We start from the raw sequence: 16,072 nt of genomic DNA, 5'->3' as shown, positions 1-16,072 counted from the left end.
TAACAAGAGGCCAACCAGAGAATATTGAGAAGCAAAGCAGCTAGTAAGCCTGATCTTTATTAAACTGTTGCAACAGGGTCCTCACTCACCACATGCAGGAGGAACCCCAAACAATGGTGCGCAAGCCCTTATATACCGTATTTTTTGCTCTATAAGACCCACTTTTTCCCTCCCAAAAAGTGAGGGGAAATGTGTGTGCATCTTATGGAGTGAATGCAGGCCGCACAGCTATCCCAGAAGCCAGAACAGCAAGAGGGATTCCTGCTTTCACTGCGTAGCGATCCCTCTTGCTGTTCTGGCTTCTGGGATTTAGAATATTTTTTTCCTTGTTTTCCTCCTCCAAAAACTAGGTGCGTCTTGTGGTCTGGTGAATCTTATAGAGCGAAAAATACGGTAGACTTTTAAAATTGCCCACCCTGTGGCTCAAGACCACCCCCTGAAACATCATACATACATCACAGAAGGCGGTGGTCTACAGCAGAAATCCTGTTTGCCAGGATATCTGGTAATGGTCACTGATTGCTTTACCTGGGCAGCCTGGCCATTCTTTTGTGATGGTAAATACTTTCCTGAAACCAGGTCACAGGCTCACCCTATTCCTGCACAAATATGCCCTTAAGACAGGTAAGCAAAAGACAATCGGAAAGCTTTTCCCCATTTCTTTGCTCCTTGCATAGAAATAATTAAGGTCAATTTGGGAGAGTCAAAATAACTTCAGGATTGCTCTCCTGTACTATTTCAGACACATGGTTTATATACTTAAGTATGTGTTTGCCTTGTACATTTATGAACGTTTATTTTATATTTAGGACATTAGAATTCTCATAACAACTCTGACTTGACTGTGGGGAAGTTACAGGACGTTGCATCAAGCAAATGCTGTCTCACTCTTTCCATTGCATTTCCCTCTCTTGATCACAAACATTTTGCTTTACTTATCAGAAAAAGTCTGAGATTTTTGGTGGGGAGAGTGCATTTGTTGTGCAAGAGTTGCAAAGCAACTTTAATTGCACAGCTTTACCGACTGAATCCACCAAAATAGCAACAGGACAATCAGAAATGTTGTGCTCACATTCGTAAGAACTTGTCTCTTCAGTTGTGAAGAGACAAGCAGATATGGAAGCTAAGCTAATCGGCCATTCATCCTGGTTTGTTTGCAGACAGGTTAGCCAACACCAGGTACTGAATGAGCTCTCACCCATATTTGTTTGGGACGAGGTTAGATGGATTGTGAAGCTAGCAAGTGTTTTATCTCTCACTTTCCCCATCACTGCAAGAAATTGGATCTTTTGAGGAAGTGGGTTTGTTTTACAAGAGGGGTCATTCCATATCAAGTGATCCAATTTTCAGGTAAGATTCAGTCACATGCCAGCAAATTCAGGCTGTGCAATTAAAGCTGAATCTCACCTGAAAATAGTCACAGGCTAGAAGTGCCCTAGACTTCTCCCACCTCTCTCAGTGAAAGCTGGAGTTTTTAGGGGCCTCACAGATGCACCAAGTTCTGCAGCAGAAAGCAAATGCCACAGTGTGCATCAGGAAATGCCACCAAGCAGAAAGCAGTGTCCCCACCCACATGGAATCAAGCATCCAAACATACAGCCTATGAAATTATAAAACACTTTTTCTTTATTAGTGCTGCTGGAAAAGGCAACCCCCCTGAGGACATTGGCTGAGGTGAGCCTTCACTTTTCAGGGAATCCTCTTAAGGGATTCTGACATTGGACTTTTGGCTCTCAGAGCTCCATGGTGAATGTCACGGTAGTATCAGCCATCTTTCTTTGGTAGTCTTCATTGAACCGCTCATTCTGAGCCACCGTGAAGTGATTCTTCCAGTCCCCAACTGTCCCTATAAAAGAAACACACACATCCACTCAGCGTAATGGGGAGAAGTTTTCAACGGCACTGTCTGCTATTATGCCCCATAAACTACCAGGGTGGGTATATTCACAGCGCTCAATGTCGTTAGGATGTAGCAGTAATCCCTCAATGAGAGATTTTGCAAGGGCGTGGGGGGATGTTCGAAGAAAAAGTCTATATATGTTGGAGACTTAGATATCCTTCTTGTACAGTGATACCTCAGGTTACATACGCTTCAGGTTACATACGCTTCAGGTTACAGACTCTGCTAACCCAGAAATAGTGCTCCAGGTTAAGAACTTTGCTTCAGGATGAAAACAGAAATTGTGCTCTGGCGGCGCGGCAGCAGCAGGAGGCCCCATTAGCTAAAGTGGTGCTTCAGGTTAAGAACAGTTTCAGGTTAAGAATGGACCTCTGGAATGAATTAAGTACTTAACCGAGGTATCACTGTATTTTCATGATGATTTGTGGTCACATGAGATACCACTTCCAATGCTGTGTGTGCCCACAAACATTTTGGAGTGGTCACACTGCTTCATTTTCCACAACTGAAATCCTGCAACTTTTTATACCACAAACGTTCTGGTTCATTTTTGTTCCAGTTTTGCCTCACTATACCCTTCCAGACAACAAACATGGGGTAGCATCACAGAACAATTAATAAACCCACCGCCAATGAACATTAAAACACCATTCTGGAGGGCCCTCTAAGACAATGCCCGTTTCCTTCAGGTAACGTGACTTGTGGGATTTCAGCATTCTGCCTGTTGAGCTTGGTTGGCACCGTCCAAAATAAAGATGTTGAGGGGGAAGCCATACCTTTCCTCATGAATGGGGAAATGGACAGGTCCATGACCGAGATGGGCACGCCAGCCCGGTTGGCCATGGGGTTGTCTTTCATGACTTCGAAGGAAGTGTGGCGGACAATCTTGTCCACGGTTACCTCATCCAGTTGCTTCCCTATGAATTGCATCACCTTCTGGATCTCACGCTTTGGGTCCTGTGTGGAGATGGAGAAAGCGCAGCAGGGTTTGGCCTGAGAAAAAGGAAGCTGGGAAGGGGCAGGGTGGTGCTGAGAACAGGAATGTTTAGGAGAAGTGCCTTGGCATCCCAAGCAGACAGATCTGCTTGTAAATCTTCCACAATCTGCCCATTTTTTCAAACTGGCCAACATGGAGACCTCACTCATAATAGTGTAAAAGCCAGAAGGAAACCACATTAACAGGTTTTATTCCTTGTTTGCAGGGCTTATTGCTGTGGTCACTGTATTCTTGTCCTCCCTCAAATACAGTCCCCCTCAGCCTTGAGTCCTCCCGTCCCCCCTGGTTACAGGCCACGGTGAAGACTGCTGTAGTGTCAAAGGGTACCTGGGACATGTGAGCAGTGTCTGCAGGATCAGGCCTGGTATCGTTAACATAGAACAAGGAGGAGGAGGAGGCAAGTAGACAAGATTGGAAACCAGGGTTGGAGACACAACACAGGATCTGCTGAAAGCTTATGAAAGATGAAGGTGGGGGAAGAGGACCAAGGATAGGCAGGCAAATATGTTTGTGGAGCTGTCCCACCCCCAGCTTACTAGCAGCCTCTTCCTGCTTCCTTTTGGCAAGAGATGAGGGAGAGGCGATGACAGAGCCGCCATCTGATTCTCACCAGCAATTCATTCTGGGTGTGGCAGATGGGGCAGGCTTTTTGACACTTTCTCCCCTATGCAGATTCACTCCACATCATCCCTGCACTATTGCCTGGGTGCAGAGCAGAGTCTGAACTCCGCAAGGGATGCTGTCCAGAAGGGCCCACCACCTTCCCAATCTGCTCACCTTTTTTATGTCTTCATAGAAGAGGTAGAGCACACGGTGCGTGTCTTTTGCCTTCCACCAGCCTTTCACGTGATCGTACCACGGGCCCCAGCCCACTGGAAGACACAGAGTGGGGGCGATGAGGAGCACAGTGACAAATCCCCCAGCAGGAGCAAAAAAACACTAAGCTACTGCTGCTAACATCACCACCAAATGCAATTTATAAACACTGTCACCAACTGCATCTGACCTTTTCATTATTGTAACTTTCTCACACGTGCAAAGTGTTGTCATTATTGCTATAATCAAAAAAATTAGGAGGGAAGGGTGCATAGTTTTTAACTCACCTTTGCCTGCCATGAAAGTCTCAAAATATTCCTGCCATGTTCCAGGGGCAGGTACCACCTTGCTCATCCTTTGGAAATGGAAATAGGACACCATGCAGTCCTTGGCATTCCTTGCCACGTAAAGGAACTGAATGGGGAAGACAAATGGGAGACATTAATGCATTTAACTAGGAGATTCAGTCATTAACAAGCTTTTGCTCCAGGAAGCTCCAAGATGACAGACGTAGGACTTCTCTAGCTCACCCAAGTATCCTCTTTTCAGCATCTTTCACTTCTTCCTTTTGCTTGCACAAAGTTTATACAGACATTAGACAAGGGTGCTTCCAAACTGAATGCCACACAAAAATAATGACAGTCGTGTAAAGAAATATTCAGGTTGCATGATTATAGTTGTCTTGGAGGCAACACACTTTTCATAGACTTAAACCAGCTCCCTACAACTTGCCCAACAACTCAGGGAAGCATTGTAACCTTTCCTAAACACAACCCCAGACTTCTCAGCTGGACACGGCAGCAAATAAAAGTCCTCAAAATGCTATGGGCTGCTTCAGCCACAATCAGTCTTGCATCACAAACCTGCATCCCCTCAACTATTGGATTTTTTTTGCAATAAGGAAAAAGAAGCGGAAATGTACTGGAAAGTTTGGGCTAGCTCTTGCTTTGATGCAACGTCATCTAACCTCCCCACAACAAGTCAGAATGAATGCTCACTAAATCTATGTCTGCTAAGCTCGCCCCCAAACTAATCAGGATGAATGGTCAATATATTAACAGGTCATTTGGAAGCACCCACATTACGATCTTCCCAGAGCATTTGTTCTGATTTGTTTGCAGGGAGGTTATACAACAATGGCATCCATCCTGTTTCGTTTGCATGGTGGTTATACATTTTCCCACTGCTGATCATTCATTCACCCCAAACTTTGCAGTGTATATCCCCATCACTTTCCAAACTGCAAAAAGCCCTTCAATCTATTTTAACTGCTGTCAGGGACTGGGCAGAGGAGGAATGGTGGAGACCGCCTCCCCATTCTGAACCTTCCAGGGAGGAGGAAGAGGAAGACAGTATAGATTTACAACAGGGGGTTGAGGGAGGTCACAGCTCAGAGGCAGATGAGGGGAAAGCTGGGAAATCATGGGAGAGCCAGAGCAACACCTGGCTGACATGTAGTCATTAGAAAGCATTCCAGCCCCTCCATCTCACAGAACTGGCGAGCCTTAAAAGTAGGAGAGCAAAGAGTTCGAAGACAGAGGACATGTAGCAGCACCCATAGAGGAGATGATAAGAATGACGAATGAGGAAGTGGGAGAGACGGGGGTGGGCGGGGTGGAGATTCACTTGGGACAATGCCATTATTCAAGAGGCTGGGTTCTATAGCCTCTCTCTGTAAAGATTGAAATGAAAAAGGGCAATAAGAAACTCTTCCTTGTATTTATACTTTCCTGGGCAACCAGCCAGGATCCGCTGACAGCACCCTGACAACTGCAGAGATCTAATGTTCTGGTGTGTGCCTGAATCCCTTGTGCAGAATACAGACAGTCTGGAGCTGACCCTGCCTAGCATCATATATCCTTGGACCATTCTCTTGCAAAGGTCACAAGAGGCTGATATGCACCCCATGGAGTCCAGACACCTGTTTGCCACATGGTGGCAGCTGAACCACACAGGACATGTGCAACCATCCCACAACAAAAAGACTTTCATCACATCCAGACAAACATCTGGATATGGGAAGTAGCTGCTCCGGCAGTTGGGTTGAATCTGGTTTAGAAGCCAAGTGCCCCTCCAAGAGGATGTCAGATTCCAACTCCTATCAGCCCCAGCCAATGTAACCAACCATCAGGGATAATGGGACTTGTAGTTCAACAACATCTGGAGGGCCACAGATGTTGAAATTAATTGTGTGAATGCAATTACTATGCACATTTTTTAAAAATGTAAAGAGCAGGTGCTGAGGGTGCTGGAACCATAGGGAGTGGAAAGGGAGAGATTAGCTCTCCACCATGGTCTGAATCCCAATGAACATTGCCTCTGCAAAGCTATTTGCATCAGAAAGACATTTTTGTTGCAACATTGCAATGGAGGGGAGAAGAAGGAGTCCTGCTTAGGGTATCTCACAGCTGTTATTGATATTTTTATATTTTTAAAAGCATACATGCTGGTTGCCTTCCCAAAATTAGCATGGCACCTAGTTTAGCCCTAGGATCTACCTCTCAGAATGAAGCAAAAGGGTGTCTCTTCCCAAAGTGTGAGGCCCCCTTTCCCATCCCTTACCTTGCAGTTCTGCTCCCAAAAGGACGGAGGGAGCAACTGCACGGGGAGATGGGTTTTCAGAGTCCGTGGAGAAGGCATCGCGTTTGCTTGATCAACCCCTGCTCAAAGAAGAGTGAGGCATTAGTGGCAGAACAGGGATGGGAGATCATCCTGTCCCGTTTCGGAGGGCAAAACACAGTGAAAAAGGAATCCATTTCAAAATCCAAATCGAGTTACATGATTGGCCTTTCAGGGAGACCTGGGGAAGGTAGTTATGCTGAGAAACCCATTTTATAATGTTATAGGATTGAAGGGTTGGTTTGGAGGAAACCTATGGGTTCCAACCAAGCCTGTGGTTTTGTATCTTCAATATGGCAGCCTTTTACAAGAGGGAACCTGCTGAACTGGTCAGAATGGTCTCTTTTTCAAAATAAGGGCCCTGGCCAAGTCTGTTAAGCATCCTCTCTGCACATGCCTAGAAGTTGGCGAAGACCAGGTGTGTTGCCATGGAAACAACTGGAGATGCTTCTGGAGGAGAAGAGTTGGCCTTTCCCCATCTCACCTGGCTGGATACCATTTCATCCTAGAAAGCAGGGGGGAAGGCCGGGGGGCTAATCTGGGGTGAGTTTGGGCTGGAAGCTAGAGAAAGACAGGAATAGAAGCTCCCTGGAAACCTAAAGGGGAGGCCAAGATCTGCTGGAGTGTTCCTGCTGTGAGCCTATGCTCAGGTTGCACATCTGTGCAAGCAAAGCCATATTTCCTAAAGATGCCACAGTCTCCAGTGACCTTAATTCCAAGGAAACAGAGTAAAAGCAGGCACCCCTGAAGTCTTTCCAGAGAATGGGTTGGGCACCGCAGGAATATGGATGGTGCTGTATTTGTCACCTGAGGGCTGGGGTGGCCGTGCCCACTCAATGAATGGGTGGCGATGATGCACAGGGGCCCGCTGGCATTTCTCCAGGTCGCCTTCTTGTTGGATCATATCCACTATCTCTTGTATCCAGGTGGTACCTGGCATAATGCACAAAGAGAGAGAGCAGGAAAATCAGCACTCATATATTCAGGCCCAGTCTTTTGCTCAGGACCTCAGCTCTCTTGCCCTGTCTGCTATTTTAAACTTAAATCCCCCTTCCCCTTTGGCTTACAGGGCTCCTGTGCATGATGTATACAGCTCAGCACCCGTGTGACTCCAGCCAAAAATGCATATGACTTTCCATCTATCACTATGAGCTAGCAGGTGCAAAGTTGTGTTGTGGATCTGTGCCCGGAAAGTTTACAGTAATCAGTAGCGCAGCAAGGCAATTATTCTGCACCCTGAATAGATTTTGCATATTTACCACTATGGGCCAACTTTGCGCACTTTATACTGCTTCTGCTAGCTGTAAGAAAGGGAGATACAGAGACCTTTAAAGCCCTCCCTGCACACATGATTTTAAGCACAGCGTTCAAACTCACTAGGACTAGGAACTTCGTTTTTTAAAATAATAATAATAAACACACAAAAGATGAACCTAGAGATTCTAAGCCCTGTATGTGCTCTGAAAATAAAAAGAACAAACATTAATGCATGGAATGATCACCACCCACAGAGCTGAATGTAATAATCATCTACCTGGCACAGGCATAGGCAAACTCGGCCCGCCAGATGTTTTGAGACTACAACTCCCATCATCCCTAGCTAAAAGGACCAGTGGTCAGGGATGATGGGAATTGTAGTCCCAAAAGACTGGAGGGCCAAATTTGCCTATGCCTGACCTAGCAGAACCGTCTTTCTGAAGGCAATATAGGACTCTGGCTGGACTAATCTTGAGTTTTGTGCTTCTGCAACTCTCAGACTGGGTGAAGCTTTGTCCCTGGATAAGTACCTGCTTTGGGATATGTACAAATGAGCAGGTCGTCTGGCTTTGCCTGGAAGCTCTGGATCCGGCTCCATTCCTGACAAGTAGCCTTTGCCAGGGGAATCCCGTCCACTTCGCCCAGCTCAGGGCGCCCCTCTGGTTGGGCATCTTTCCCTTGTCCTGTAGCCATTGCTCTCTGCTGGGGAAACAAGACACAAGGAAAATACAGCACCTTGCATTATTATGCGTCTCTGTCTTTGAGGGAAGAGACCTTCCATGGTTGCCACCGTAAGCGTTTGGGTTACGGTTGCCATCTCTCTCTTTGATATATATATCAGGACTCTTGAGCCTTTAACAACAACAGGCATACACAACACACCTGGAGGTGGGTTTCCTCAGAAGGGCTTCTTCACCTTTTTAATTTCTGCCTGCCAAAGGGGGCAAGAACCCTGCCAGAGAAAAAGGAAGGCAGGAAAAGAGGAGGATACAGTCATGGTCCCTGTGCATCCCCATTGGACCCACAGCTTCTCCCAGATAGCTCTGCCCCCCTCCACAACCTCTTCCCCACCTTGGCTTTTCCCCACCTTTCCATCCACCAGGGTGCTGGGTATTATAGCTCTTTGAGGGGTAAACTACAGTTCCCAGTTTTCTTTTTTGGGTGGGTAAGTGCTTTAAATGTGTGGCGTGCGTGGGAATGTCGTGGATAGTAGGAGAGGATATATTGATTAAATATTATCCTTCCTCACTTACACTTGTGAGTCAGTGGCAGGGTACATTCCCCAGTATATTGCAGGAAGCTAGTTGGTAGATTCGTTTAAGCATTCCAATCTGGCTTGTCCAGATTGGGTTTGATCCTGGTAAATTCCCCTTTTATCCCTCCTAAAAAGAATAAAGACACAACAGTCTTCTTTTAAAAGTATAACAGGAAGTTTGTTTGTTTGTTTGTTTAAATTATTTGATTTATTAACAATCTCTTATATCATATGACACATTTCATATGGCACATCTCGTAAAACATATACGTATACATACGTATTGTAAATCTTCTTGAGTAAACATATATATATAATCCGTGTAAGCAAAAACCATATACAAGTAGTATTCTGCTTACTTACATAAATTAAACTAATTCATATTTTTACTATCTTTTGTTGTATTATCTATTTATTAGCAAGAATTAAAGAAAGAAAAAAACAGAAAAACAAAAACAAAAAGGTGTAGTTGGACTTTCATGCAGTTCACAGTAGGTTCCCTGATGGCAGGCTTTAGCTTGAAGTTACAGAAACCAGAGTGAGTTCGTCCCATGTAGGGATATAAGCCCATGCCCTGCTGGCTGAGAGCCAGCAGACAGCTAAATAGACCAATATTGGAAGAAGGCAGCAAAAGAGAGAAAGGGAAGATGGCTGCGTGAGCAGCCCTTTTACAGGGTCTCACAGGGTCACGCCCATCTACCTGGTCACACACAGGGGGAGGATGCTCCAGCCCAGGTGTGACAGGAAGTCCTCCTGGCTGCAGTAACATCCCCCTCTGTGTCTGCTCAGGGCAAACAGGAAGTGTTGTACTTGCCTGCTTATGTTACATCCCACAGTGTGTCTGCAGCCTGTGTCTTGGGGCATTTTAAAATTTAACGTGTCACAGAAGAATCACTCTCTGTTGCATCTAGGTAGGCAGAGGCTCTGCAGAGGATAAATGGCCAGATCATACATTGTGCGTCCCCCCCTCCCCCCCGTAAACTTAAAATGTTATAGGTTCAGAAAAATGTAAATTGAATGGGCAGGGAAGAAGGCTCAGGTGTGAGTTTGAAACACCCTAAAATTCCTTGCCCAAGCAGAGAGTGGACACCCATTTGGGGTTTAGCAGGAACCTCTTGAGACAGAACACTTAGATTTAGATGGTACTACATGAGGTCTATGAAGGGACATGGGTGGCACTGTGGTCTAAACCACAGAGCCTAGGACTTGCCGATCAGAAGGTCGGTGGTTCAAATCCCCACAACGGGGTGAGCTCCCTTTGCTCGGTCCCTGCTCCTGCCCACCTAGCAGTTCGAAAGCACATCAAAGTGCAAGAAGATAAATAGGTACCGCTCCGGTGGGAAGGTAAACGGCATTTCTGTGCACTGCTCTGGTTCGCCAGAAGCGGCTTAGTCATGCTGGCCACATGACCCGGAAGTTGTATGCTGACTCCCTCGGCCAATAAAGCAAGATGAGCGCCGCAACCCCAGAATCGGCCACGACCGGACCTAATGGTCAGGGGTCCCTTTACCTTTACATGAGGTTTATATACTGCTTGATTGTAATGAAGCCCCAAAGCAGTTTGCAAAAAGAATAAGATGATCAAATCATCAGTAAAAAACAAAACCCAATTCAGTTAAACATCCAACAATTACTGTAATTCAAACTGTAAGCTAAAAGCCAGTTCAAAACACATGTCAGCACATGTCTGGGTAGGTTTACCTAAATAGAAATATTTTCAGCAGGCACCAAACCAGGGAGCACTTCAAAGTGTGGGTGCTGCCACTCTGAAAGACCAACTTATTGCCAATTTTGTACCTTTCGTCCTTGCCGAGTTGATGTTGAGTTTCAGAGACTTCCCGGTTAGCTCTTTCCCTGCAGCAGCCACAACGGGAAAGGAAGCCAGATCTGATTGGTTCCTAGTCGAAAAGCTTGGAAGGTCCCTCCCAGAAGAGGTGGATTAAAAGCTTCCCCCTCCAAAGCTTTGTAGCGTAAAAGCTACACAGTTAAACTTCCTAAGTACTTTTGGGTTGTTTTCTCGACAATTTAACCAGGCAGTTAGCTGCCGCCTGCCTCCAGCCTTGACAAAACAGATTCCGCTCCTCAGCTGCCTTTATAATTAAAGAGGACCATGGCAGGTGACATCAGTTTTGCATTCCTGGAACTGTGAAGGATCACTGAGCTGGACTTATGCGGAGCACTGCCAGTAAGTTTGTTCTTCAAACCTTGGAGGGAGGGAGTTTGAATAGCTACATAAAGAAGCAAAAATGCTTCCCATCCTCCAAGGGGTTATCGGAGGAAACTTGAGGAATGAGGGGGAGCCATTTGGGGAAGGGATTTTTTTGTGGGGAGAGAGGTATTTTCAGAGGAAAGGGATTAAGGTCTTTCCCACACCATGCCAGTCTTTTGCTGGAGTTCACAGGGTGTCTTTGGGGAGGAGATCTCCTAGGAAGTAAGTGCCATATACTGTATAGTTCGGTCTCCAGGGGATTAAAGGTAAAGGTAAAGGTACCCCTGCCCGTATGGGCCAGTCTTGACAGACTCTAGGGTTGTGCGCTCATCTCACTCTAGAGGCCGGGAGTCAGCGCTGTCCGCAGACACTTCCGGGTCACATGGCCAGCGTGACAAGCTGCATCGGGCGAGGCAGCGCAGCACACGGAACGCCGTTTACCTTCCCACTAGTAAGCGGTCCCTATTTATCTACTTGCACCCGAGGGTGCTTTCGAACTGCTAGGTTGGCAGGCGCTGGGACTGAGCGACGGGAGCGCACCCCGCTGCGGGGATTCGAACCGCCGACCTTCTGATCGGCAAGTCCTAGGCGCTGAGGCTTTAACCCACAGCGCCACCCGCATCCCCTCCAGGGGATTAGAAGCCCCCAAATTTCTCTTCAAACCAATACATGATTTTTGGAATGCAAAATTCTTCCCCAGATTGCCTGCTGCTCTGGAAGGCTTGCTGTTGCTGTTTTTGTTTGGAAGCTCTGGATCTGGCGTCAATTCAATAGCAGTGGACTTAAGATGGGGAATCCTGTCTACTTTACCCAGCAGAGTCTGTCACTTTGCTCTTCAAGGTTTAACCACCAAGTTCATGTCTTTGAAACCAAAAGTGTGACGTGGTTAGGGCGTTGCTGTCTAACGGAGGGTCATTAGATGGGCAGCTCTCTCTGTAACACTTCATCAGTTTTGATTTGACAGCCATTTGGATTAGGCTCAAGATGTGTGGAAATTCTGGAGGAACCCAGACCATCACCAAGGTCAGATGATACTGATGGGCTGGCTGAAGGCCACTGTCGTGGGATGGCTGGATGCAGAGGAGTTGTGGGAGGCCCCGGCTGGGTAAACCCCAAAGGAAGAAGGCTCAGAGCCCAGGGAGTGGTGGTGGGACAACAATGAGTTGACAGAGAGAGAAGAGTGGGAGGAGGTGTCGGAAGCTGAAGAGGTAACAGGCCTTAGTGCGCAGGAAGAGTCTGTGGCAGAGAACAGTTCAGTATCAGAGGCAGAAGCGGAGGCTGGAGAGGAGGGGGGCCAAGAGACAGAGATGAGGCAGGCCATTCAAGCAGCTGGGATGTCACCCCCTCCTCCTGTGACCAGCTCCCCTCCCCCCTGGTGTCCCAGAACCAGAAAGGTATGAAGAGGGAGGAGCAAAGACAGATACAGTGACAGAGTCTCAGATTGCTTGGGAAGGACCTGGGGGAGGAAGAGACTTAGGTAGAAGGACTGTGGAAAGGCAGTCCTCACAACTGCCTCATAGAGGCAATATCTGCTGGGATAACTGGCTGTGCTCATTAGGCCTGGCCTCCTGAGCTGACCGTGCTTTATTGAATAAAGAGTTAACTTCATTGATGCTGTGTGATTTATTGCTGGCCTGCTCCTGACACCCGCTTCTGACAGCCACCAGCTCAGAAACAATTACTGCATGATTTTTGAACTGTATCATCAATTGCGCGTAACGTTGGACCCCCCCCCCCATCTCCCTCATGAGCTGGCGCCTCTGTTGTGAGGTAGGTTAGGCTGAGAGAGATAACTAGGCCCAAGGTCACCCAGTGAGCTTCATGGCTGAAAGCAGGAATTTGAACCCGGGTCTCCTCAGTCCTGGTCCAACACTCTGCTGCTATACCACCCTGGCTCTCTTGTTCTCACAGTGGCCAACCGGATGCCTGGAGGAAACCCACATGCAGGACATGAATGCAACAGCGCTCTCTTAATCCTTGGCAATTCCCTGCCTCCAACAGCAGAGGTAGACCCAGCTATCGTGGAAGTTGGAAAATGAACTGTTTCCACCTCTGCAGCTCGACAGCATCCAGTCCACACTTGGCGCCTTGAAGGGAAACATGTCTCTTGTTACGCACAATGGAGGACCAGAGAGACTCAGTGATCTGAAGCGACAGGCCAGCATCAGGCAACACTGCGTTTACAGGCACAAAAGGGCTTCGGAGGTTTTTCAGAAGAAGCCCTGGTGAACTCATTGGGGGCTGCGGTCACACCCAGATTTGCCCGGTTCCTGTTAATTCCAGTGAAACTTGTCTGAAGAGCACTGAGTCCACAGGTCTGCGCTCTCTCTCTCTCTCTCTCTCTCTCTCTCTCTCTCTCTCTCTCTCTCTCCCTCTCCTCCTTTTTCTCCTTTTCACATCATGGTAGGTCTCTGCCTCTGGGTGAAATTACCGTATTTTTTGCTCTATAAGACGCACCAGACCACAAGACGCACCTAGTTTTTGGAGGAGGAAAACAAGAAAAAAAATATTCTGAATCCCAGAAGCCAGAACAGCAAGAGGGATCGCTGCGCAGTGAAAGCAGCAATCCCTCTTGCTGTTCTGGCTTCTGTGATAGCTGCGCAGCCTGCATTCGCTCCATAAGACGCACACATTCCCCCTTACTTTTTAGGAGGGAAAAAGTGAGTCTTATAGAGCAAAAAATACAGGCATTTGCCTCTTAAGGCACCCTTTTCTTAATTTGCAGCCTATCACACCCAGAATTTAGCTGTGCATACTCCTACAACATCAGACTTGTTCAGTTCAGTCTGCCAACACCATTTAACAGAGATTTCCTAGGAGAAAGTGGTGAAGAGTCTCCTAGAGGTAGCTACTTACATGGATCTGTCCAACAGCCAAGCACTCTGGGGCTCCTGGAAATGGCAAGTGTGGCCTCAGTGGCTAATCTTTTCCTTTTTACATTGAAACATACTGTAGGTCATTTGATTGGCAGAACCCCAACCCAGTCACCATTGCTAGCATCCAAGAGACTTCCCTTTCCACAACCTGTTTGAGCTTAATCCCGGTTCCAAAGTCCATCTGCTTAGTTTGATCAGTGATATGGTTATGAATTGTATCAAGAACCAACCCCCTTGTTTGTTCCTGGGCAAACCTGCCTAGATCACCAATGATTTATAGCCATCTATTTACCTTTGACGCCTTTCTGCATTCACTTGTTTCATCTAAAGAGGGGTATTGTAGTTCTGTAGAAAGGCAGAGAAAGTTCTGTATGTGGGGGAAGTGGCAGAATCTCAAGCTGGGCACCAGTCATCTTGCTGCTGCAAAAACACACACCACAGTCTCAATTTCTGACTCTCTCATATGGAAATAAGCCCTGCTGGACCAGCATCCTGGTCTCACTGTGACCAACCAAGGGAACAAAAAGGAACCAAGCCTGACAGTGCTTTCTCCATTTGTGTTCCCCAGCAGCAGGTATTCAGAGGCATACTGGCCTCCGGCAGTAGAGGTAGAATGTCAGCATAGCTATGGATAGCCCTGTGCTCCATGAATTTGTCAAATACTGTTTTAATAAACCCACTCAAGTTGGTGAACACCACTACATCCTGCGGTACAGAATTCTAGAGTTTAGCTAGACCCTTTGTGGAATAGCCCATCTTTTTTTTTAGGGCCCGAATTATCTAGTATTCATTACCATCGAACACTTCGTACATACAGTGGTACCTCGGGTTACATACGCTTCAGGTTACATACGCTTCAGGTTACAGACTCCGCTAACCCAGAAATATTACCTCGGGTTAAGAACTTTGCTGAGAACAGAAATTGTGCTCTGGTGGCGCAGCAGCAGCAGGAGGCCCCATTAGCTAAAGTGGTGCTTCAAGTTAAGAACAGTTTCAGGTTAAGAACGGACCTCCGGAATGAATTAAGTACGTAACCAGAGGTACCACTGTACATACTAAACGAGGCATGCCCAAAGTCCACCAGTCAGTTTAATCTGGCCCCCCAAACCTCAATCTTCAATCCTATAAAAGAAGCTCAACAACTTTGGGGTAAAATCCTCCTAAAAAAAACTTTTGGTCGGCCATTATGGCCTTTCACTTCATCAAATCTGGCCCTCTGGCCCTTTGGACACCACTGTACTAAATGCTTTGTTTGCACTATACTGAATTGTTCGATATTATTCTTGGGATAAAATGCCCCTGCTTTTTCAATCAAATTGAACTGAACTAAACTTACACATTAAGCACCAATCTAAAGGAGACCAGAGAGGATGCACAGAGTACAGATCCATTACCAAAATTAAGCAGATGGGAATTGACTCACTTACTAGGGTCATGCCCATGCAGCAAAGTGATTCACCGTCAAATTCTTTTCCTGAAACTCTGGGCGTTCTTGTTTTGTGAAGAGAGGCTAGGAACTTCTGAAAGAGGATTCTTTGCACCTCAGAATTCAAATTCCCAGGATTTCTGAGAAGTGAGGACAGGCAAAATGATACAAAACTGATGTGTGTAGCGGTCATACAGCCTAATCGCTGGATCACATATTACATGGTAAACTTGCCATTTCTTTTTTGATAGGCTTGTTCCCATGTTAGACTAAAGACAGGTAAGTAGAAGCTGTTTCTCTCTACATCTGCCCAAGCATTTATGCAGCTACAGACTGCAAGACTGTTCAGCTCAACTACTTATGCCACACAGATCATGCTCTCTTTTAATATAACTAGTAAGCACATTGCACCAGGGGTTGTGGAAGATTTATTAAATTTGTAGCCCAACCTGGGAAGGTAGACCATAGGAGAAGGAAGTCACTGCCTTGGGGCTATACTCATTTCTGAGAAAGGCTTCAGGAGTAAACCCCAAGGAAAAATCCATATCCACTGCCTTGCAGGACATCTTCAGGAGAAGAAAAGGCTAAGAAGTAAATCCTACACAATTCTGGAGTGGAGTCCCTAGGACAATTGGTGAGACAAAAGTCTTCAGAAATTTATGGCTTTTTTTTTGAGCTGCTACTGCAAACGTGGTTAACCTTCTTATTAACTTATTG

At 46.5% G+C, this 16,072-nt stretch overlaps 1 protein-coding gene and 1 long non-coding RNA gene across 5 annotated transcripts; one reads left to right on the top strand and one right to left on the bottom strand.

Moving 5' to 3' along the window:
• Positions 1-1,603: 1,603 nt before the first annotated feature.
• LOC309353990 (sulfotransferase 1C2-like) lies at positions 1,604-14,033 on the bottom strand. 4 transcript variants are annotated; one of them, XM_081883673.1, is made up of 9 exons: positions 13,910-13,967; positions 10,642-10,713; positions 8,120-8,291; positions 7,140-7,265; positions 6,276-6,373; positions 4,001-4,127; positions 3,675-3,769; positions 2,677-2,857; positions 1,604-1,846 (listed from the first exon to the last, which is right to left on the bottom strand). In XM_081883673.1, exons 3-9 carry the CDS (start codon positions 8,280-8,282, stop codon positions 1,734-1,736), a joined length of 903 nt encoding a protein of 300 aa, XP_081739799.1. In that variant the 5' UTR covers positions 8,283-8,291; positions 10,642-10,713; positions 13,910-13,967; the 3' UTR covers positions 1,604-1,733. The 4 variants fall into 4 exon arrangements, with proteins under 4 accessions (XP_081739799.1, XP_081739800.1, XP_081739802.1 ...); XM_081883674.1 differs by lacking the exon at positions 10,642-10,713 and having other exon boundaries at positions 13,910-14,033; XM_081883676.1 differs by lacking the exon at positions 10,642-10,713 and having other exon boundaries at positions 8,120-8,288; positions 13,910-14,016.
• On the top strand, positions 8,917-10,458 carry LOC309356177. Its single transcript, XR_014162687.1, has 3 exons — positions 8,917-9,020; positions 9,314-9,998; positions 10,366-10,458. It is a non-coding gene; the product is annotated as an uncharacterized lncRNA (long non-coding RNA).
• Positions 14,034-16,072: the final 2,039 nt, after the last annotated feature.

This window comes from Podarcis melisellensis (assembly GCF_964234715.1).
Source record: "Podarcis melisellensis genome assembly, chromosome: 13".
Taxonomy (NCBI): domain Eukaryota; kingdom Metazoa; phylum Chordata; class Lepidosauria; order Squamata; family Lacertidae; genus Podarcis; species Podarcis melisellensis.
The sequence above is the reverse complement of the archived record's forward strand: the minus strand, read 5'-3'. Positions and strand labels throughout refer to the sequence as shown.